This window comes from Tetrao urogallus (genome assembly GCF_951394365.1).
Source record: "Tetrao urogallus genome assembly, chromosome: 11".
Classification (NCBI taxonomy): domain Eukaryota; kingdom Metazoa; phylum Chordata; class Aves; order Galliformes; family Phasianidae; genus Tetrao; species Tetrao urogallus.
The window spans coordinates 19,252,695-19,275,350 of NC_136824.1; the positions used below are offsets into that span (position 1 = coordinate 19,252,695).

At 49.1% G+C, this 22,656-nt stretch overlaps 1 protein-coding gene across 3 annotated transcripts in view; it reads right to left on the bottom strand.

Moving 5' to 3' along the window:
• The window catches only part of CSNK1G1 (casein kinase 1 gamma 1), a gene marked incomplete at both ends in the record, with an annotated part of 45,286 nt that overhangs the window by 4,896 nt on the left and 17,734 nt on the right, over positions 1-22,656 (bottom strand). For 2 of the 3 annotated variants that reach the window (XM_079540846.1, XM_079540845.1), the window contains 8 exons: positions 169-275; positions 550-660; positions 5,871-5,975; positions 7,443-7,591; positions 9,531-9,615; positions 11,693-11,778; positions 13,315-13,549; positions 16,590-16,741. In XM_079540846.1, coding sequence (XP_079396972.1) covers positions 169-275; positions 550-660; positions 5,871-5,975; positions 7,443-7,591; positions 9,531-9,615; positions 11,693-11,778; positions 13,315-13,549; positions 16,590-16,741 — 1,030 coding nt within the window. The remainder of the gene's footprint in view (positions 1-168; positions 276-549; positions 661-5,870; positions 5,976-7,442; positions 7,592-9,530; positions 9,616-11,692; positions 11,779-13,314; positions 13,550-16,589; positions 16,742-22,656) is intronic. The other variant, XM_079540847.1, reaches the window with a different exon arrangement.

The window sequence follows — 22,656 nt, forward strand, 5'->3', positions numbered from 1 at the left end:
AAGCAGCAGCAGCACTGAAGGCACCATGCACAAAAGCAGCAATATGCAGGAAAAGGGCATGGGACACGAGCATCGAGTACTTCCCCGTGGGTAGATACCCCCACTCGTTTCACAGGAGGAAGATTAATGACCACACCAGTGGAAAGCCTGTTTGTAAAGCCAACGTACTTAGCTTCCTCCACCACTTCCACCTCTGCCTGTGCTGTTATAGGTGCATTGGAGTGTGCCCCCGTCGGGTCGTCCACGTTCAGCTCCCCGTTGGTCGAGCTAACCACCTGAAACACAAGACATTCCCCATTAACAAAGCTCCCCCCACAGCACGGTTCCACGTGATGCATCTCCACCCATCTCAACAAGGCATACTGGAGGAACGGGAAGCCTGTGAAATAATTTCTGTCTGTTCTTGTCTCCTGTTGGTTCCTGGGAAGCCTTTACATCACACTCCCTGTCTACAGCAGCCACCTGGCTTTTCCCAAGCATTTGGCCTCGCAGTGGCAGGTATAACTGCAATTCAGTGACGCACAGATTCTGACACGGAGGAGCAGGTACCTGCACTGATCCTCCGTGCCGATCCGCAGCCAGATGAGATGTCAGGTACGAGGTATTGGTCTGCCGGCTGGGCTGGATCTCCCACTCTCCTCGGCGATCAGATGACGCCTGCTCGAAGTCCAGAAGCAGGAGAGAAGCAGAAGAGAGGGCAAAAGGTGAATGAGGCGAAGAAATGAGAGGATGGCTGTTAGTGAGTTAGTCCATTTTGTTTCTCTGTAGGTTTTTCTTGCAAAACAGCAAGGCAATTTAGACAGCTAGGCTACAGCTTAACTTTACCAAGTATTAACCATACATTCCTTCAGCTTTACCCACTGCAGGAGTGCATTCCTTCTGCAGGTGATAAACAACAAGAAAGCTCACATCTATCCAAGAAGTTATTTCTATGCACAGCGTTGCCTGCATGTGTTTCAGCACAGCAACAACCATGCTGGCAGCATGTTTCACCCTGTCTGCTAGGGCCCACATCAGAGACCTGGACATGGCAGCAAGTTGAGATACCCAAGACTGACCTCCCTAAAATACTCATTTTTTTACTCAAAAGTGCAGTAAACAAGAAACTTCCGCTGACTTCATCTCCAGCAGATGCAAACTGTATACAAGGAAATTATTAGAATTTGATTTGTTTTATTAGAAGAACCACTTTGCACTTGCACACGAGGCTGCTAACAGGTTATCCAGCACCGATGACAACACACCCAGTGTTCATCTGAGGGCAATGAGCATCTCTGTGCAGCCAAACCAACAATCAGCTGAAGGAACTTATTGCCAAGGCTGGAAGCACAGGACAGGGAGGCAGACAGATGTGTGTCAGATCTCACGCCAATGGCACAGAATGGAGTCCAGCACGACGTTACTAAGGCCATGGCTGCGTTGCTGGATGCAGTCGTTCCCTGCAGCCACACGAATGAGCCTGAGCCCTGGTCAGAGCCAGAGAGGAGCTGCTGTGTGGCCAGGAAAAGAGGGAGGGGCTGCCAGCAATTCATAGAATCATAGAATCATAGAATCACTAAGGTTGGAAAAGACCTAAAAGATCACCCAGTCCAACCGTTCACCTATTCCCAATAGCTCCTACTAAACCATGTCCCTCAACACAACATCCAGCCTTTCCTTGAACACCCCCAGGCTCGGTGACTCCACCACCTCCCTGGGCAGTCCATTCCAGTGCCTGACCACCCTTTCTGAAAAGTAATACTTCCTCATGTCCAGCCTGAATTTCCCCTGGCGTAGCTTGAAACCATTCCCCCTGGTCCTATCACTAATGACACGAGAGAAGAGGCCGACCCCCAGCTCACTACAACCTCCCTTCAGGAAGTTATAGAGGGCAATAAGGTCTCCCCTGAGCCTCCTCTTCTCCAGGCTGAACATTCCCAGCTCCTTCAGCCTCTCCTCATATGGCCTGTGTTCCAGACCCCTCACCAGCTTTGTTGCCCTTCTTTGAACACGTTCCAGGGCCTCAATATCTTTCTTGCAGTGAGGGGCCCAAAACTGGACACAGTACTCGAGGTGCGGCCTGACGAGTGCTGAATATAGGGGAACAATCACCTCTCTGCTCCTGCTTGCAACACTGTTTCTGATGCAAGCCAGGATGCCATTGGCATTCTTGGCCACCTGGGCACACTGTCAGCTCATGTTCAGCCGAGCATCAATCAATACCCCCAGGTCCATTTCCTCTACGCAGTCCTCCAGCCACACCGCCCCAAGCCTGTAGCGTCGCCTGGGGTTGTTGTGGCCGAAGTGCAGGACCCGGCATTTGGCCTTGTTGAAACTCATCCCATTGGCTCCAGCCCAGCTCTCCAGCCTGTCCAGATCCCTCTGTAGGGCGTCGCTACCCCCAGGCAGATCCACGCTTCCAGCCAATTTGGTGTCATCTGCGAATTTACTGAGGGTGCACTCGATGCCCTCATCGAGGTCATCTATAAAGATATTGAAGAGGACAGGCCCCAGCACCGACCCCTGCGGAACACCACTCACGACCGGTCGCCAGCTGGATTTGACTCCATTCACCACCACTCTCTGCGCCCGGCCCTCCAGCCAGCTCCTTACCCAGCCAAGAGTGTACCCATCCAAGCCTCTGACTGCCAGCTTCTGCAGGAGAATGCTGTGGGAGACAGTGTCAAAGGCTTTGCTGAAGTCTAGGTAGACCACATCAACAGCCTTTCCTTCATCCACCAGATGGGTCACTAGATCATAGAAGGAGATCAGGTTGGTCAAAAAAATTCCACGCAGGATGACTCCAGAAACCTTCCTGTGCACTTGTACAATGCTAACTGGCCACCAAACTGGAACGAGAGCGTTTGCAAAAGGAAGCAGAACAGAAAAGCACTCTGCTTGCATGCCATAAAACAAGCATCATCATTTCCTCTGTGAGCGACCTCTGGGTCTGTCCCTGAGCGACCCGCAGTGCAGCTCCTCCTGAGCAGTCAACAAACCCACTTCACAGGGAGCGTTTCCCTAGAGATGCCTTCATGCAGGCCTGTAAATCTTTTTGTTAAATGCTTGTTCTGTCAGCCCGAGACACTGCTTATCCTTTTCTATTGGTATCATTCAAAGGAGTTACTGGAGAAGCACTTCCCTTGAAATTCTTCTTCAGTTGCTGCAGGTCACAAGATTAAGAACAACTGGAGAATTTAAATGGAGTTTTAGAAGTTGGTGAAGTACATATCTTGAGTGCTGCTTTCTACAAAACACTGCACTGCCAGTTTCCTTGGCCAGGTCAGCTGATGAAGCTGTATGTCTGTCAGCACAGAGAGCATGGCCTGGGAGCCTGGAGGCACTCTGCAGGAAAGGCGTGAGATGAAACCAGGGCCAGATTTCTGTCTTAAGGTTCTACACCCAAATACCTGATAAAAAATCTATGGTGTGGGAGAGAGAAGAAGGTATCTGTGACTTCCACAGCAGCTCTGTGCTGAGGGGCACTGAGACGCCCATCTGCTGCCCAGATAAGCTCTCTAGAGAGGTCTGATATGTGCTGGGTGCCTGCATTTGGGACAGGAGGAAGACCCTGGGGAGGATAAAGCTGGAGGATTACTATCCCCACCTGGTCCTTCAAGCTGGGTTGCCTGAGGCTGCAACCAGGGAAGGAAAAAAATGTCAAGGAATCTTTATGTGCCTTGGGAAGATGCTAAAAGGATTGGGAATGCAGGTGGTGCTTTCCTCAGTCCTCCTGGTTGGAGACCGAGGTCTGGAAGAGGAGAACGGACCAGCTGAATGACAGGGTGCATGGGTGGTGTCACACTCAGGTCTTTGGCTTCTATGATCCACGACATACCTTCAGTGAACCATGGGATGGGACACAACTGACAGGGAGGAGCAGCAAGCTGGTTGGGCTCACTGTGAGAGATTTAAACTGGAGCTGCTGGGGGGGTTGGTGTAGTGCTGAGGAACAGAGAAGAGCCAGGGAATGCTGTCAGCTCAGATCTGTCCCTGAGGTTTGTGGGAAGGCTCCTCTAGGAAGGCAGTGTGTCTGAAAGCTCAACTGGAGTGCCTCTATACCAATGCATGCAGCATGGGGAATAAGAGGGAGGAGTTGGAGACTGTGGTCACTTGGGAAACTTTGATCTTCTTGCCATCACAGACACGTGGTGGGATGATTCACATAATTGGAATACCACAGTGGAGGGCTATGAGCTTTATAGAAAGGGCAGGCAAGGTAGAGGGGGTGGAGGTGATGGCCTCTGTGTTAAGAAGTGGATGGACTGCAAGGAGCTGCCTCCGAGGAGCAGTCAGGAGCAGGTGGAGGGCCAGTGGGTTAAGGCTGGGGGTGGGACCAGGCTGTGCATGCCCCATCCCTGAGGTGATCAAGGCCAAGGTGGATGGAGCCCTGGGCAACCTGATCCACTACTTGATTGTGCGACTGGCAGCCCTGCCTGCAGCAGGGGGGCTAAATGACAGTGATCCTTGAGGTCCCTGCCAACCCAAGCCATTCTGTGATTGATTCTATTCAATAACTGAACATCCTCAGTAATGTTTAGGAGAAAAAAAAAGACAAAAGGTGCCTTGGAATTGCATCAGGGGGGATTGAGGTTGCATGTTAGGAAGTCAAGAGTGGTCAGGCACTGGAATGGGCTGCCAGGTGGTGTCAGTGTCCCTGGAGGTGTTAAAAAACCTTAGATGTTGTATAGAGGGATATGGTTTAGTGGGATATATTGGTGGTTGGCGGATGATTGGACCGGATGATCTTAGAGGTCTTTTCCAATCTTGGTGATTCTATGATTAAGACTGAAAGGCTTAGAAGAACAAAAACTGAATGCTGCCCAAATAATATTTTGGGAATAAGACAGCTGTCTTTGTGCTATCTACTAGCATTTGTGAACTAATATGCTTGAAAATGAAGCCAGGCGTCATTGTCCATCAAAGAGAACGAGATGCCTTGATTGTACACAGCATGAAGATCTGTTGTCAGAGCAGACAACTACAAACTGCCACCCAAAACAGAGTTAATGCATTCATCAGGCAATATAATAAAGCACATTATTTTACTACTACTGTCAACCCAGTCCACACTAATAAGCATGCATAAGTACTGCACACATGCTTCAAACAGTGCAGCCTCCTACAAGCAACACTTCTAATGGGGAATATTCATCCTGATTGTAGCTGAAAGCTTTAGATGCAGTCTGTATTAGGTGTTCTATCACTCCAAGCACAGCTGCATGGAACAAGGAGAGTTGAGCCCAGACAGGTTATTGCATCTCACACTCAATTCTGTGCCCACAAGGCCCAGCTCGCGTGAGCTGTGTGGGTGCAGGAATCACAGACACAGCCAGAACAGCACGCAGCAGTAAGAGGAGCAGAGCGAGCCCAGAACCACTCACTGGGAAGCAAGAGCACCAACAGCTCCAGCCAGGAGCCGGCAGCTGGAGATCTACTCAACTTCTGAGCACCTTTGCTAATAAAGAAAATCCAGACTCTCAACACCAATATTACCACTAGAAAGAAAAAAGGGGGAAATTCATAAACCTGCAGTTTATCTGGACCACAACGCCCAGCCTCCCCAAAGGACCCTGCGCCAGCAGTCCTTTCTGCTGTGCAGCACAGTGCCACTGACAGGGCACCCTGAGCCGGATGCCGTGCATGTCCATGGAACACACACATCTTACTCCACCCCACTTGTTCACAATCTGGAGGAATTCCACCACTCTTTCAGCCATTCGTTGCTTTGAGAAAAGTTTGCTCAGACCAAAGTCTTCCTAAATTAAGCAAGAAACACGCTTGCCACAAAGGCAAGAATCGGCCCCAGCTACCCCAACCAGCAGGGCTTCTGTTCTGCAGACCAAGGGGAATTCAGAAGGATGCCAAGCGAGGCAGTGCTGCCAACACACCTGATTGCGCAGGGCCTGCTGTGACGGCCGGTCCCGATGGACGTGGCTGTCTCTCGTTATTGCAGACGTCCCGGAATCTACGTGAACAGATCCCACCGGAGTAGGCTGGAAAACAAGGTGTTTGTTAGGACACAAGTCAGGTCGGCTCCCATCATGCACAAACAGCGCAGGAAGACGTCAAAACGCTGCCCAAAGGTCCTGGCAGCAACGGGCATAATTATAGCAAGAGCCATGGGACGCCTGTGATGTGACTGCTTGCTGGATACCGGCATCAAACACCTTGCAGGAAAGTGAACTAAAAAGATACATCTGAATCTCTTCCAGTGTCAGATCGCAGCGCACTTGTCGCAAATGCAACTGCAAAACAACAGGCTTGTTTTCCTCAGCTCATTGTCTTGTTGCTTTTAAAAACCATCCTTGCATAGAAACAGGACGTGTTAAAATTAAGGCTTCATCTGCTCTATTCTCACCAAAGTCACAATCCTTGCTCACAACATCAAAATCTCCATAGCAACCACTGCAGTTGTCAGCAATAGCAAGCTTGTCTTACAAGGTGCTTTTTATCAATTGTCTGTAATCAAACAAAAATGAGAGCAAAAATCATGATTCACAAAGGGAATGATTTCTTACTAAAACGAAGTGCTCTGCGCACAGAAAACATTGGTAATGCTAAACACAGATGGATGGAAGTCACTGGCAGCGGTACCAGGTTCAGCTCTGAAGGCACCAGTGACACATTTGATCCGGCACCAGTGACAATTAATTTCCAGCTGCCTTTGCCACTGGTGGTGCACAGTGACTGGCTGTTAGCAGGAAGGCTGTCAGCGGAGCGGCACCAAACGACGGGCTGCAGCACAGGCACGGATCAGATGGGCAGCCAAGGGAAGAGCTTCAGACGTTTCACCAGGTTTCCCAGTGACACACCTCTTAGCGAAGGCCTTCCTGAATACAAACGCTTTTGACTATTGGAGTAATGGACTGAGATCACAGTTATGTTCCATCTGGTGCTAAGTGCAGCTTGGATACTCCCACGTTGCCCTGCCATATGTAGAGCTGGCTCAGCCCCTGGAGCAGGGCAAGCCCAGGGATCTTTAGAGATCACGATGGGTTTTCCTTTTATTGTTTTCTGAGCACCTGTCAGAGCCCTGCCCACATTTCCCGTACTGCTCTGTGACAACTCAGCTGCTATGCTGGGTGCTGAGGAAGCAAGTATGGGTTCCAGCAGTAAGATGGATGTCTTCAGATATGGATGACGAAAGGTTTCAAATCATGTGCTAGGATAGAGGAAATTAAGTCCAGTCCTGCTCGTGGCTGCAAGGGAGGAAGTCAGCACTGAACATGCCACACCAAGGCGAACCCAAATTGGTGGCAAGGGGCCATCTGCCCCTCAGGATAACTCATGGCACCACAAGAACCCCCTAACACAGCACCAGGACTTCTCTCTGCACTGAGCCTGTACTTGCTGGCTCCAGAAAAGAAGGGAGCGGTTTGATCCTGATTCACTGGCACTAACTGGCAGTACTGGAACAAACCGAGAGCAGCAAGGCCCTGCATTCTGCAGGAGGGACTTACAATTGGCCTGCCGACCCAGTCATAGGCGTAGTCAAAGGTGTAGCCTTTCTTCTCAAACAGCTCTGTGAAGATGGTTCGTAAGTAGTCGTAGTCTGGTCTCTCAAAGAAATCTAATCGCCGAACGTAACGGAGGTATGTGGCCATCTCCTCTGTTGGAGAAGGGGAGAAGGAAGCAGTGTCAGCTCTGCCCACTCGTCGCTCCATCACTTACAAGCCTCTCAGCGCACAGCACGCGATACAAACACACGCTGGAAAGGTGCTTTTCAATGAACTCTAACAAGGCCCTTCCACGGCACAGAGCATGACAGTTCCCCCAGCCGGACCAGGGGCAGACCCCAGAGCTGCCCAGGCTCTGCCACGTTCAGCCAGGCGGATCGATGGGAGCTGAGGAGAGCCTGCAGGCCTTCACCCCCCGTGACCTACCCAGCCTCCTGCTGCTTGATGAACCTCACTCAGCTCTCTAGAGCCCTCTGGCCCTGCCCAAAGCCTAATAATAGCTTGCTTTCATTCTGAATCTTTTGAATGAGCTGCTATAAAGCAAGGCCTGTGTTGCAGCACTGAGCATCACGTAGGGAGAATTGTCTGGGCTGCTGCTGCTAACCTTGGCTTTCCTTTAAAAACTACTGCTTTAGAAGCAGCCCACAATGCAAATCGATACAAATGCATCTCTAACAATGTTGGAGTCCCACACCTGCTGCAGAGGGCTGCTGCTCTACCTCCAGCAAGTTCCACAGCAAGCTTCACTCTATACCCTTGTATAAAAACAAACACTAAAATGCACTCACAACACAGGACAGCTCTCTGAGCCTGCCTACAGGATGCTCACGCATACGTCAGCTCACAGACATTTAAAATAGACACAGGGATTTCTATACCAGGACAGGACTGTTGTTCTGAGCAGAGCTCAACACGAGGAATGAGACTGGGTACTGCAGGAAGAAGCTCAGTTTTTGCCTTTAACTGACAAAAATAAAAGCAGCTCTGCTTGGTGATGGTTAGCTACGCCTATGGTTGGCTGCTTGTCTGTCACACTGAGGCAAAAGAAGAAGAAAGGTCATTTCCTCCTCCTGCTGTTGTCTTTGAAAGATGGAGGATCAACGGGATTCAGGCAAGTGCGGGAAAGAAGTTGTCTCATCTCCCTTCAGCCGAGACCTGCATGTGTGACAGAGCTCTGAGGAAGGAGCACAGGGAAGGGAAGGAATGGGGAAAAGAGCAAAAATGACAACAGCCAACCTGATGTCTTTCTGCTTGGAGCTTGGTGGATTTGGGATGGAAACATGTCTGGGAAATAAGAATGACCTGAACAACAATTCCTTCCAGACTTGCTGCTCCTTGTGCTGGTAAAGAGCCACGGACACGAATTAGTGGGCATGGTGAGATGGGTTGATGGTTGGACTAAATGATCTTAGAGGTTTTTTCCAACCGTAATGATTCTGTGAGTCTATGAGAACGGCTCCAACAGGAATGGGGCAGACTGTGAGGACCTGGGTGCTCTCCCTGTTGTCCAGTTTCTCACCTCGTAGACAAAATACTGAAAGCACTGCACGGAGGCTGCACTGCACCCCGGGAGGGCTTTCACTTCATATTCTGCTCTCCCAGCTCTGCAACGGACTTCTGCTGAACTGGAGAAAAGCTGCCAAACTTTGCTAGGAGTGCACCCTTAATAAAGCTCTCCTTGAAGCTGTTGTTAGAAGGTGGAATTCAGTGACATCGTCCCATCTTCTAAGCTGGCCACCTAAAATTTTAGCACCTGTAAGTCTTTTCAACTGGAAACAAATCAACTGAGTACAGCCAACACAGGCACTTGAGAGAGGGAAGACAACAAGGTCCTCTGCAGGAAGGAAGAAGAGCAGGGACATGGGGCACTCGGGCACTGCCCAGCTTGCAGAGTGGGAAGAGTTATGCTTGTAGCAAGCCACAGTCACAAGCTCCCAGCCCTGCTAATTCCTAGCAGCAGCCCCAGTTGTTTTCCTGCTTGAGGAACGACATAACACGTCTACATCACTGAAATCCTCTCTGCCAGAGCTGCTCAGAACTATCATATTGAACAAGGTATGTCTGTCTCCAGTGACCCCATCAGCACTTTACCTGGAAAGTTCTCACAGAGAACTTCAACCGGAGTGTTTCGCTTTGTGTCCCCGATCTTCTGATACCTCTCTTTCAAGGTGTCAGCCTGCAGTGCACAAAGACAAAACAGTTGTGGGGAAAGAGTTCAACCGTTTGAGAAACGCCATGCTGTCTGGGAAGAAAAACAAGGTGTTTAATGCTGATCCTGGGTGGTAGCAGGCGATGTCACTCGGAGCTGAACTGCATCCTAGATTACAGTATGTTATCCTGCTGTTATCTTCACTGTGTGCTTTACATGCAGTCAGCACAGAACATCCAGAGAGGCATTCAGGATGCCTTCAGTACTTGAAAGGAAGCACGCTGGTTGTGCTCACAGGGCACATTTCTTACCAGCCCAGTCCTGGTATAGGGAAGCTTTTCTGGGGCAAGAAATTAAAGCTGCATGTACTTCAATTGCACATCAGTATCCTGACACTCCAGCAAAGAGCAGTCCTAGGCTGAGAGCCATCTGCAAGCATGACAGCTTCATAAGCAACTGCAAAAGCAGTTAAACTGTGACAGCAATTTTGACACGTCATGTTTTTACTGTGCATAACAGAATGCCACCACAGAGTCAAGCAACCAGATTATATCAGTCACACTTCTCCCAAACCCCGTGCTACTTCTTTTACCCCCAAGTGCCTGTCACTTAGCACTGATTAAGCAGCTGGTCATCCAGAAAAATGACATACATTTCAGTTTGTTTTCCCACCTGAATCGCTCCTGAAGCAGAGCACTCTGCTCCAGTTGGCACCCTACAAACAGGTTTCACTGCCTCCATTTCAAAATATGCCAATTAGACCTGCCAGCAATACAATTAGCATCGTAAGATGTCCTCTTAAGACCTCAGCATTGACAGTAGAGACCAGAAGTGTAGGCTAAGGAAACCTACAAGCGTGAAGATGCCACGTTTTCAGGCTGAAGAATTTGGGTGTGCTCTGAAGCTAAAGAAATGCAAGACTTCAAGGGGCAAACAAGTAATTCTCACTAACTCAGCACTGATCCAAAGAAAATTTTGCAGTCCTGTCTAAACCTGGAATTATTTTAGAGTAGTTTATAGGATTGATTTAAAGCAGTAAAGTTCAAACTAAAGAAATAAAATATGTAATAGAATAACACTGATAGATTTACCATTGGAAGTGCACCTATTGCCAGAGAGGTTCTGAGCCCTTTCAGGATCATTTCAGTGCTTGAAAATCCCTTCTGTGTTTTCTGCATTGCTGCTGACACTTCTGACACGTGTTGATAAGGCAAAGCTGAGGTTAACTCTGGATAGATGGTGACAAAGCAGCTTAGCAGGTTCTATCATGCCATCGGCCACAGCAGCACTCCGCTGAAGACGGTGAGCCCAAAAGCTCATCTGTTTTTTCACAGCATGCCAACAGGCCTAAAAGGAGTCGCTGTCTTCACTAAAAACCTCCTAAGCTGGTCACCCTCATCCCTTCACTCAGTGCAGCTCCAGAGGTGAACATGTAGCTGCACGATCAGGAAGGTGGTGGAGAAGAGAAGATGAAGCCAGCAGCAGCTGGGAGCCAGCACATGGCATTCTGCTGATGGATGTCAGCTGCGGCTGTTGTAACTCAATTGCTCGCAGCCCTCGGCACTGTAGATGACATTTCATAAACTTACAATCCAGAACTGAGCACTGAATGTCTGCTGTCCCTGGAGAGAAGCCAAGCTCCATACTTCTGCCAGAAAAGCAGCTTTTCAGGCTAAAGTCTCTCGGCAAGTCTAAAACCATCAGACTGCTCCTGTTACAAACACGACCCTGGATGCAGCTGGGGCACTGTGTGCCATCACCGGAATTTCATAAACAACCATTGTGCTCTGGGCAGGTGCACATTACAGCTAAGCTGCTCCAACTGCTCAGCAGCCCCACTGCTGCCCTCCCTGTCCCAGCTGCTCCTTTGCTCGCACCTTCCCTGCAGAGCTGCACCGACTCAGTGATGCTAACACTAATCTGCAGTGACAGGTAATGTACTTCAGGCCTGGCATCTTCTCTGCAGGTAAATCTAACACCTTAGTATTCAACTTCACAGACATACAGGACTGCTATGCCCTGATTTTCCATATGTTCCCCTGACAGATTCACTTCTGGGCAGAAAAGTGAGTTTCAATGGGCAAAACCTAAGACTCAAACCTACCTTCAGTCCTTGCCAGGGCAGACTGCCTCGGAGGAAATACATAAACATGTGGCCAAGGGCTTCCAAGTCGTCTCGACGACTTTGCTCTGCAACAGAAGAGATGACAAATTATTGCTGCGGCTGCAGAAATGGATCTGGCCAGTAGGAAAAGGGATTTCAGGCAGAAAGCTATAGCAGGAATGCTCACTTGAATCATACGATCATTAAGGTTGGAAAAGATGATCTAGTCCAACCATCCACCTACTGCCAATATTGCCCACTAACCCATGTCCCTCAGTGCCAAATCTACATATTTCTCAAACGTGCAATCTCAGGGCTTGTGCAAAAGAACTTGGAACTCGTTACAAGGAACATGAAACACACGGATCAACTAGAAGATAGGAGCTGGGAGCCAACGTGCCCAGCACTGTGTGCAAAGGATGTGCTGGATTACTTCCTCTGAGCCCCGCAGCAGCGGGCAGGGGACACTTGCAGCCAGCTGTGGGAACTGACATGCACACAGTGCCAGCCATCTCCTGCTGCTTCTGGAGCTCAGTGCATCACAGAGGGTTAAAAATAGCTCCTTTTAGCACTGCTTTTGCTCGTGAAACACTCGCTGCTGTTGCCATGCAGATGTTATGATTATAGATGAGGTAAAAAAAACATAAAAAGGAGGCCTCGAGCCAAGGGCAAGGCATCCTTTAAAATAATCTACCGAAACGTGGCCCACACTGCCAACAAGCCACAGGATACAAGGGAGAACAAAGGCAACCTGAGCAGCAGGAGGCTGTCCTGTTGGCATCACTGCTTGCTGGACGAATGGTCCCAGAGCTCCCCAGCAGCGCGGGGCCCCCAGCACTGCTCACCAACTGTCTCTGCCTCCCAGCGGCAGCGACCTGCTCTCCGCCAGGCTCCCCCGCACACAGAACACGGAGCACACGGAGCCTGGAGGCCAGCTGGCCGGTAGGTGGTGGCAGAGCAGTGCCCTGCGGTGCTCCCATCTGCAGCCGCTCACTTCCTCCATCTCTTCCCCAGTCTCCTCAGAAACAGAAATTGCACCCATCTCTTCTCACTCCCCAAAACGAGAGGCTCTCTGACCCGTCCCTGTGCCACCGCCGTACCACTCTCATGAGTTTAAACGAGTATAAACATTTAACAAGGGCTTCTGCCTTTCAGCCACGGAGATGTAATTTTCCAAGAAGGATACAAGGCAGTGAGTGAGGAGACAGAAGATGGGTTTAAAATTAGTTCTATCATTAAGGAAAGCCATTATTCATTTTCTCCAACCGGTTATTAGGTCAGGGAACAGCAACTGAAACTGAAAGGCACTGGTGTGGGGCTGTGCTATAAAGATCTCCTTGGTCGCCACTAAGTGTGGCAATTACTGCCTGCCCACTTGCTTTTATCAGAGCAGGACTGCTACCTTTATTGTTTTGCTCCTAACAAAAACCATAATTACAAGGCTTCCAGTTCCAACACTTTCAGCTGTCTCAACTGCTCAAAAAAAAACCAACCAACAAACCCCCAAAAGCCTCACGGCATCGCCATGCTGTGTTAGCAAAGGTATGAAGGGCACGGAGCCATAAGCTGAGCTACCATCAGGGCTGCCCAGCACCAGCACAGCTCGTGCTGAACGTACAGACCTTTGCCAAGATGTGTGTTGATGGACATGTATCTTGCCGTTCCAGTTAAGCTCTTGTGTTCCCTGTAAGGTATGTGTTTTTTGGTTTCTGGGTCAATGTACTCCTTTGCCAATCCAAAGTCTATGATGTGAATGACGTGGTCTTTCTTATTGCCTTGCCGGCCAATAAGGAAGTTTTCTGGCTTGACATCTCTGTAGATGAGGTTCTTCGAATGCACGTATTCCATTCGAGAGATCTGCAAAAGGATGAAGCAAACATTACTCTCAGGCAGCCCAGCTGCTCTCCTGCAAACAGAGCAGCCAGGTTTTGCAGCCCACCACGAAGCCTCGTCAAGCCACCCGCTGCCACCTGCACACACAGGCACTGTGCAAGTGGCACCAACAGAGCAGAATGAGGCACCGGTGACTGCCTGAGCAGTGGCACAGCTGGAAGAGGAATTTGCCATCCCCACCTTTCTCCCTGTGCTCCCTGACTTCATCTGAAAAGGAATGGGACCCTTTCTTCTGTAATGCTACCACCAGCACAGCGTTCTTGGAAGGATTCCATGGAGAATTGCAGCAGCCTTTTTGTATTGATTTTAAACACGCTAAGCCGGCTACCAGGAGCTCCTCCCTTACCCACAGCCCTCCCTTGTTGCTCTGTGCCTCACCACCTCCCTCCCTCAACCCATATGCTGTCTTAGACATGCCAAATTCTCCCTGGAGGGGGGATCTGGGCAGGCGGAAGCCTTACGCTCCTCAACGCCAACTAAAAAGAATAATTAATCTCACCAGTCATCAAGCAGAATTGGTTGGAGTATTTTTCAGCTTTTGACTATCTGTGTTCTGCCACCGAGGAGCAAGCAAAGGACCAGACGCCTGGCTCCAAGGGAAGAAGGGCCACCTCAGCTATCGCAACACACCTCACTCAGTGTGCATTGCTAATTCTGCTTCAGAAAACGCCTAAATGATGTGTAACGATGTTCGAGCAGGCCTGCAAGCAGCTCTCCTTTGTGTTGCTAACTCTGTGTTACCACTCCTCTCCCCTCTCGTTTTAAGCAGTGATTTATTTCAATGCGCTGAGAAAATGGATTGCACAGCTCCCAGCCATTACTGCTCATCATTTCCAGGACGCTGCAGATGCTCTGCACTTCAGCCATTCTTCACGTCTTGAGTCAGCTCCGTGACACAGCAGCAGGTTTGGAGACAGAAAGGTATGTCAGGAGACAGCTCAAATTAAACTGCAACCCTTAAAATGGGAACAAAGGGTTTCCTGACCCCTCCGTGCAGAACAGGTTTTCAAGCAGAGCCTGACTGCCTCATTTTGTACATCTCTGCCACCAAAGAAGCCCAGTTGTTGCAACAGCCAATGGCAATGACAGCAATTTGGACAAAAACCCGGACAGTGAGGATGCTGTGGAACAACGCACTCCAGCAGCACTCTGAGCTATTGGTGAACCTGCTCTTTGTGCTTCTGCCGCAGACAGGCGCAGGCGGGTTTCCTTCCACCTGCCTGCACACCTTCTGCTGTGCTGCTGGGGACGGCTGGAAGAGGCTCTTCCCCATCAGAAAGATGTCCTGCTGCAGCGGTGCGCCTTATGCCCTGTGACAGGATGCCTGCCCCGCTTCTGTCTGCAGGAGCAGGGAGCTGATGGCTGTCAGCCCTGCGCAGCCAAGGCATGACTTCTGATTTATGTGCCTCAGTGACCGCCTGCTTTATTTCCCTGCGTTGCACAGCTCAGGGACGTTGGCCGCTCCGTCTGTTCAGCTGCACGCAGAGGTTGGAGGAAGTGGTTCCAACGCGATGCTCCCAGCCGAGCAACGTGAGGCATCAGAAATGCACACACTGTGGAGTAGCAGCGCCCAAAAGCTCCCATCAGCCAGAGGAGTCCTCCTGCAGCACGTGTGCGAAAACAACCACAGAGAACCTTTCCTTCCCCCCTCCAGCAGGGACTTGAGGCAGCGAGGTGCTCCTCCCTGCTGTCTGGGTGGCAGCAGGCTGCTCACGCGGTGGGAAGTCTGCCTGTGTGTTGGGCATCCTTACCAGGCATCTCAAACACCAGAGCAGAGTGGCACTGCTTGTGCGATGCGCTGCATTCTGGCAGTGAAGTTTCACGTTTCCTCACGACCGAGATTAGAATTACAGCAGCTTAAGCAGCCTTGGCTGCTCAAAAAACAACAGCAAAACAATTTATGGAGGCAAAACCACCACTGAACGTCACAGCTCAGCTCCTCTTCTTGTACGTCTCTCTCACACTGGAGTGTGACACAGCAATGGTAATGATTTAGTATAGGAATTAGCAGAAATCCAAGACAACATTCCCCAAAGGGCTTCTGTCCCAGTGGAGCAGGAAGCGCCAGCCCCTTCAGAAAGCACTTTGGAGACAGCCGAGCCCTCCTCCCAGAAACCCTTCTGGCAAAGGAGATGGAGCACCTGTGAAGATGCTAAATCTGTCTCCTTAAGCACATGCGTCCACGCTGGTATCTCATGACCTCTTCCTGAAAAGATTGGTAAGGTCCTCAAACATCTCCCCAAGGAAAAAGGAGAAGTGTTGCCTACAGAGAACCCCAGTTCCATGTGGGATTGCTTTTCCTGTCCCCATGATTCACTCTGAGCCCCCTTTTTCCACGCTGGTCCTGGTGTCTCGGTGAGCAGGCAGGCCAGGCCAGGTCACAGGATGGGCAGCTGGTGCCAATGGAGATCCTCCCAGTACAGAACTGATCTGCCACCCCAGTGCTTGGCACATGGCAGGACCTTGCTGTGTTAGGCTTCATTTCCCCAGCAGTCTCATTGCAATAAAATCACTCCTGTAAGTACTACATGTCTCTAACACTACTGTAAGAAATGTAAGTCAGTCAAATTCAACTTGATGCATGTTGTTTCAACCCAAATTTTGCCTTATGTTACATGCACATACTGAAAAACATATCCAACATTGCTACTCTGTTCTCACCGCTTATGAGACCAACGATGATTTTTTTGAACACTGAAGAGTTGCCCGAAACGGTAATACTGTTTCTGGAGTGCAATGAAAAGGGATACAAACTGTATGCAAGGCTTTGCCATCTGATTTAATCAAAAAGACTATAAACTGGTTTTACAATGATGCAGGAGCACTCAAACAAAACCAGGCTGCTTGGCCACAGGAGCACAATGTTGTGCACCCAAAACCATGTCAGTGTGGATCAACACCGTGCATCTGTGACCTCAATTTTCCACTTGAGGTTCTGTTCTGGCGAAGCCAAGCTAATTTAGAACTGGCTGGCTAAGAGAGCTGACACAAACGCTTTACTCACCAGCTGGATGGCTATCATTAATACCGTTTTCAGAGTGAACGTCCTGTCGCAGAGGTCAAACAAATCTTCCAAGCTAGGACCAAGCAGCTCCAGTACCATGGCGTTGTACTTTCCGCACGGTCCAAAATAATAAACCTGGGGAAGCCCTTCAGCTGGAAGAATATGAAAAGGATTGGAATCAGTCACTGGGACAACATGGACACCCTTTCTCCTGGGTGCAAATCTTTTGCTGTGCAAAGCCTTGGTTTTCACATCTCGAGCATCCTTTCTGATCTTACACGGCAAGCAGATTAGTTTCAGCATGTACTGTGAATGAACCAAAGGCCAAATGAGTGCAGGCTTTGCTCGGCTACACCCTTGATTAGACAAATGGATTTCAAAGCAATAATGTGACCACATGAAAGCGCCTGGCCCTGGAAGCACAAAGGCTTGGCCTCAGCATAACCAACTCAGTGCTCCCTGCGTCGCACTGAGCAGCAGGCAGAGCCACGGGCTGGCGCTCGTCTGAGCAGCCAGGAACACAAAGCCCTTGCAGAAAACGAGGTATGTTTGAAAAAGGGCTGCAGTCAAACCAAGCGAATCCCCAGCTGGGGTTACACAGCACGGTCACACAAAGCTTGCCTGCACTATATTCGTAAGAAAGAGCAGAGATTGATGTTTTCATCCATCACCACGAAGAAACAATCAGGGTCCATCCAGGGCAGAACGCAGCGCAGAGCTAACTGCTCCTCTCGCTAATCATCGGCCACCAGAACTGGGCTGCTGGTGCAGCTGTGTACCCGGCTCTGGCTGTGTATCTGCCCCGACGTGCCCAGGCAGCCGAGCCCAGCGTAGGTAAAGGCAGAGAACGCCAGAACCGGAGCGTGTCAGAAGCAGAGCAGCTTCACCTACAGGTTCAGGAAAGCTCGTTAATCTGCCCAACGGCACTAATCAACTTGCCAACAATACAATAAATGAGGCACTGAGATTACCAGAGCTTAAATATTGCAGATTTTATACTCCCGTGAATTACATGAAAAGAACAAAATACAGCTAGACAAAGATTACTGAGGGATGGCTTTAATCTCGTTAAATCACATGCTCAGGGGATCATGTTAGGCATCAGTCGTCAGGACGCATTAGTGAGATATTATGGAGTATTGCAGGCATTCCCAGCCCAACCCGAGTTCGTGTCCCACATCCAGCATCTGCCCAGCACCGCCAACCTGAGCCTGGGAGGCTATTGCCCTTTGCTTTATGCTGTAGTGAGCATGAACAGCAGCAGCATCCTCTGAGAAAGCAGGGCTGTCTGACATGGAAGCGATTCCAAAAGCAACGGTGGAACCTGACCGAGGCAGCCCTGAGCATTTTCCAAAATCCCCAAATAAACACAAATGGCAATTGAATGCCATCAGCCCTGTGCTGAAGGCTTGACAAGCTTAAAACAGAGACTTCTAAATTCAAGCTCTCTGCACAATATTTGCACCGCGATTTCTATGTCATGATAACAGTCCTGAAAAGTGCAAACCGGAAGGAAACCAGTCAGGCAAGGAGCGTGCTAATTATGGAGTACTGGAGAACAAATTTGCCGACAGGCTCTTAAGGAAGGCTAAGAATCTCATTCCCAGAGCAAGGGAAAAGGAATACATTTACATCCTTACTTGGTAAAGAGAGCCCGCTGCAATTAAAGTTGAATTCCTACTGGACACGAGAACCAGGAAGATAAATGGCAGCCAGGCTCCAACGACAGGGGTTTCACGTGGGAAAGGAAGCACGGCAAGCCTGAGCGCTCCCTGGGGCCCAGCCCCTGCAGTTAGCTCTGCCATCAGCTCCAAGTGCTCCGAGCCAAGAGCTTGGAGTGCCCTTCTCACTTTCACAGTGGGATTAAGCCTCGGGAAGGCTCTGCTCTAGGCAGGAGCTCCCACAAGGTGAAGCTGTAGCTAAGAACATTAAAAAAAAGCATCCTAAGTGGCAGCCTGCAGAGGACGTTATTTTAGTTTCAGGCATATTTTTAGGGTTCGATTTTCTCCGAGGGTTTTCAGCCGTGCTGCTGCCAGCTGTGCCTGTGGTCAAGAATGTACATCTTGCCTTTGCTAGAATAAAAACGCTGTCAAACATCTCATTTTCAGAGGGCATCTGGAGGAACGTGACCGAGGCCGCATGGTGACCAGCCCTTCAGAGCCTCCCAGCCCTACACCATCAGCACAGTGAAGCTGGGAGGAACGCACTCTCAACTCACTAAAATTCAAGTCCATACTCAGTATTTCTTTGGGAAAGGACAAAGCTGGAAACAGGAGCTTTAACACTAGCAGTACCTGCTTCCTGCAGGATCCAAGCAGGCAGATAAGGCTACATAATTCCAGGGTGCGTATCTGAGATGTAGGTTTCCCTGAGCCACTTCTCCCTACAAGCCTCAGAAAATCTACATAATAACTTGTTCAGAGCCCAGCTGCTCTGGATGCCCATCATTCAGAATGCAGCCCGACTATTTCTGCAACAAGCAACAAGCACTGTGTCCTGGTCCCACCAAGTCCACTGTCACAGTGAGCCACAGGAGCTTCAAAAATACCACCCACAAATCCCTAAATACTTAAGAAGGATATTTCCAACAAAGGAGATCGATTGCTGATGAAGGAAAAGGTATCTTTTGCCTAGGCAGTCAAACTTGAGGTTTTTAATGCAAAGCCGTTGTGTTGGCCGAGGGTTGGAAAGGTCAAAGGAAGACACTGCTGTGCAGCTGTCCTAGGGGAGGTTTGCAGTCAGATGGAAAGCCAAAAAGAGCACAGGGCTCATCCCAAGGACTGAATGATACAACTCAACACTTCAAATACAAACCTTGACCAGTTAATCTCAACTAACACACAGAATAACATCCAAACAAGGATCTTCTCCATGGCACTAAATATTAACACAAGAAAATACATATGACACACACAGGATCTTCTTCGGAAAGAAAAGCAGCACCCTGCAGTGCACTCTGCTTAATGGCTTCCATTGTGCTGCTGAGTGATTTGGCTTGACTCTATGTAAGAGGTCCTGCTCCACCCTTACTCTTGTGGAAAGTTTATCAACCCAATAAACAGAGACTGATCACTGCACTGGAATCCATGGACAAATTCTGCTATTTCAGCAGTGCAGCGTCTTGGAAGAAATTCAAGCTGAGCACAGCGAAAACCCAGCACAGCGCTTTGGAGATTAAAGCATCACTGCCGGAATGAGACAAACGCAGACATCAAAGCCAAAACCCAGACTGCTACCACCAGGCTCCAGTGACTCCAACCCCAGGTTTCCCAAAGCGCTGAAACTGCGCAGCTCCTGGGGCTGCCACCAAAGGGATCCCAGCCTCACACCGCCCTGCTGGCCTCACGTGGCCAGGAGAATGGCTGACCAAAGAAGCTTGGTGTTTGCTTGAGCTTGGACACGTGGAAGGGAACAGCAACAAACAGCAATCCTCTTGGAGAGAGCTGCAGCTGAACTGGATGAACACCACAAAAGTACGCCTCCTAGCAAGTTTCAGTCCAAGGGTCAGAAGAGCATCGTGGTCAGTTCAGGTTGTGCTGTCTTTCTGCCACATGCTTTGTGGCACGATGAGCAGCTCTAACAACCCACTGGACATTCTGTGTGCTCTAACCAGCCATGCAGTCAGGTGTCAGCCGTGTGAGCTACACAGCCCATCCACAACTGCTTCCAGGGCCAATTACCAACTAGCAAAAGGCAGGCAGATACCAATCGAAGGGTATGCCCAAGGGAAACATTGTGTAGCAACTGCCCTACGTGGCAGGAACAAAGTGGAAACTGTCTGCAGGGGCAAATATGCCCTGATGCGAGAGCTTAGGAATAAACCTAGTACAACAGCACAACCCAAAATACACCCAAAGAAGACGTGAGGGAGCAAGTACAGAAAGCTATGCGTGACATCCGTGGAGGTGCAAGAACAGAGTCCTTGTACATCAATTCAACAAGAAACAACCACAAGTTGTAACAGGTGAACTGTTAGCTTCCAAATCACCATTTCTTTGCTCCCATTGGAAACTGGTTTATGTAGCCCTTAGATGTCACGCAGGCAAATGAGGAGCCGAGGTCTTCAATTTCAAGAAAGAATTAAAGTTTGATTGTTTTCTTAAGACCCGTGCAGGTTTCAAAGCTGGGAACTATTATAGAGGGAGACACATCTAAGAAAGCCCAAATGAGACACCCAAAGACAGAGGGAAGGGGAGCACTCTGACATCAGGGAACCGGCTGATGCAGGATGCAGGAAGCATGCTATGAGCAGCACAAACAAGTCCTCTTAAAACTCATCCAGAGCCTCGGCAGTGCCTCTGGAGCATGAATGCACAAAAAGTTCTGTGAGATATTAAAGCAGCACTGATGAATAGGATACAGGCTGTCACAAGATTCTCTTCCAGAGCAAAAAGGTTTATTTTTACAAATCACTGAATCAAAATTACACGATAAACAGCATAAATAGCAACTGTGTGAGAGCTGAACATTTATAGCTAAAATTGAACATGTTTCAAACAAATTAAACAAATTGCTTTAGAGTAGTCAACCCACTTAAGCTGATTACACTAATGAGGATCTACCCTTCTCTTAATTTCAAATCAGGATAAAATCCTAGCTGAAACAGAAACTTTGCCATCAACATCGACTGGGCCAACAACTCATCTGCTAACCTCTTCAAGCACCCCAGGGCAGCAGGTTTCACTCCACCTCTGCTGGTTAACAGGTTACCCCCCAAGCCATGTTCTGTAGGCTGAAATAACAAAGGCTCATTCTGACCTTCAGGTTTCTGAAGTATCGACTTGAAAAATAATAGTGGAGAAAAATTAAGATCAATTTGTTACTTGGAATAAAGTTACCTTAAAGGTCTTTCAAATATTTGATTGCATACATTTCAGCTTCAGGACTGAAATAAAACTTTAAGTAAAACAATTAGCACACATTGCTTCTCCTTAGCACGTCTGAGTGCAACTGGGGCAACTCCTACCAACAGTGGGTGAAGCTGAGCTGAATGCTCTCACTCCCTGCAGTCAGTAGCAGGTACTTTGCCGTGCCCATGACAACACGCTGATGAAAATTTTGGAGTACTCTCAAAGCTGGCTGCATGACACTCAGTGGAGCTGCACTGATTTTGTGCTCGATTTCCATTCACAGGTTCTGGGATGCCCATGACTGCAGATCAGGCTGACCTTGGGGATGCAGCTGAAAACCAGTCCCTCAAACAGGCTCTCATGTGGCAGCCCCTACCTGGACCTGCAGAGACAGCTCTGAGTAATGTGACAGTGTAAAATGAAATACATATCGTGTACAGCTTTCTGCTAAGACCACTTTGGACTACTGATATTTGAAAGAAAAATGTCCAAACTCATCTAGTGGCCATCCTCTCTTCTGCCAGTCTCCAAAATCCCTCTACCAGAGAGAACCAGGGAACATTTTTGCTGTGCAGGTTTCAAAGCCCAGGAATAAAGCTAAAAGCCATAAACTAACTAACCATCGAGAATAAGGCATGGCTTTTGGATGAAAACAACTTGAACCTTCCAGGCTTTCAGTAATGAGCAGGCTGCACTGAGAGCTCCTTACAGCCTAACGCCCTTCAAGCTTTTATTTCATTTCGTTTTCTCTCAAAATCACTTCTTTCCAGTACGGTTATTTATTCGTTGTGGTTCACTCTGGGTTCAAATGATTAAGAGTAAATTTGTAACTGAACTGAGAACAGGCACTCTTTTAATCCAAACCGCTGCAGCAGAGAATCGTTAACAGTAAGGGCTGAAAGACACCCAGGTCTGGGAGCCCAGGGAACGGAAGCCAACATACTGCTCCAAAAATACCCTATTTTTTAACCTGGTCATACGCAATTCAGCTGAAAGACTGCAGTAGTTCAGGCTTAGCCCAGGAGCCCAGCACTGCACAAGTCTTCCAGAAGGACGCGGCCCTATGAGCCTTCTTACGCAGATGCTGCTACGTTCCCTAACGCTGCTGTTGACTGCGTAATGCCATTTCTTTGCTGGAAGGTCCAGATCCAGGGCTGTGTGGCACTGCATTAAGAACCAGATTGTAGAACTAGTGAAACTGACATGTGAAACTGAAC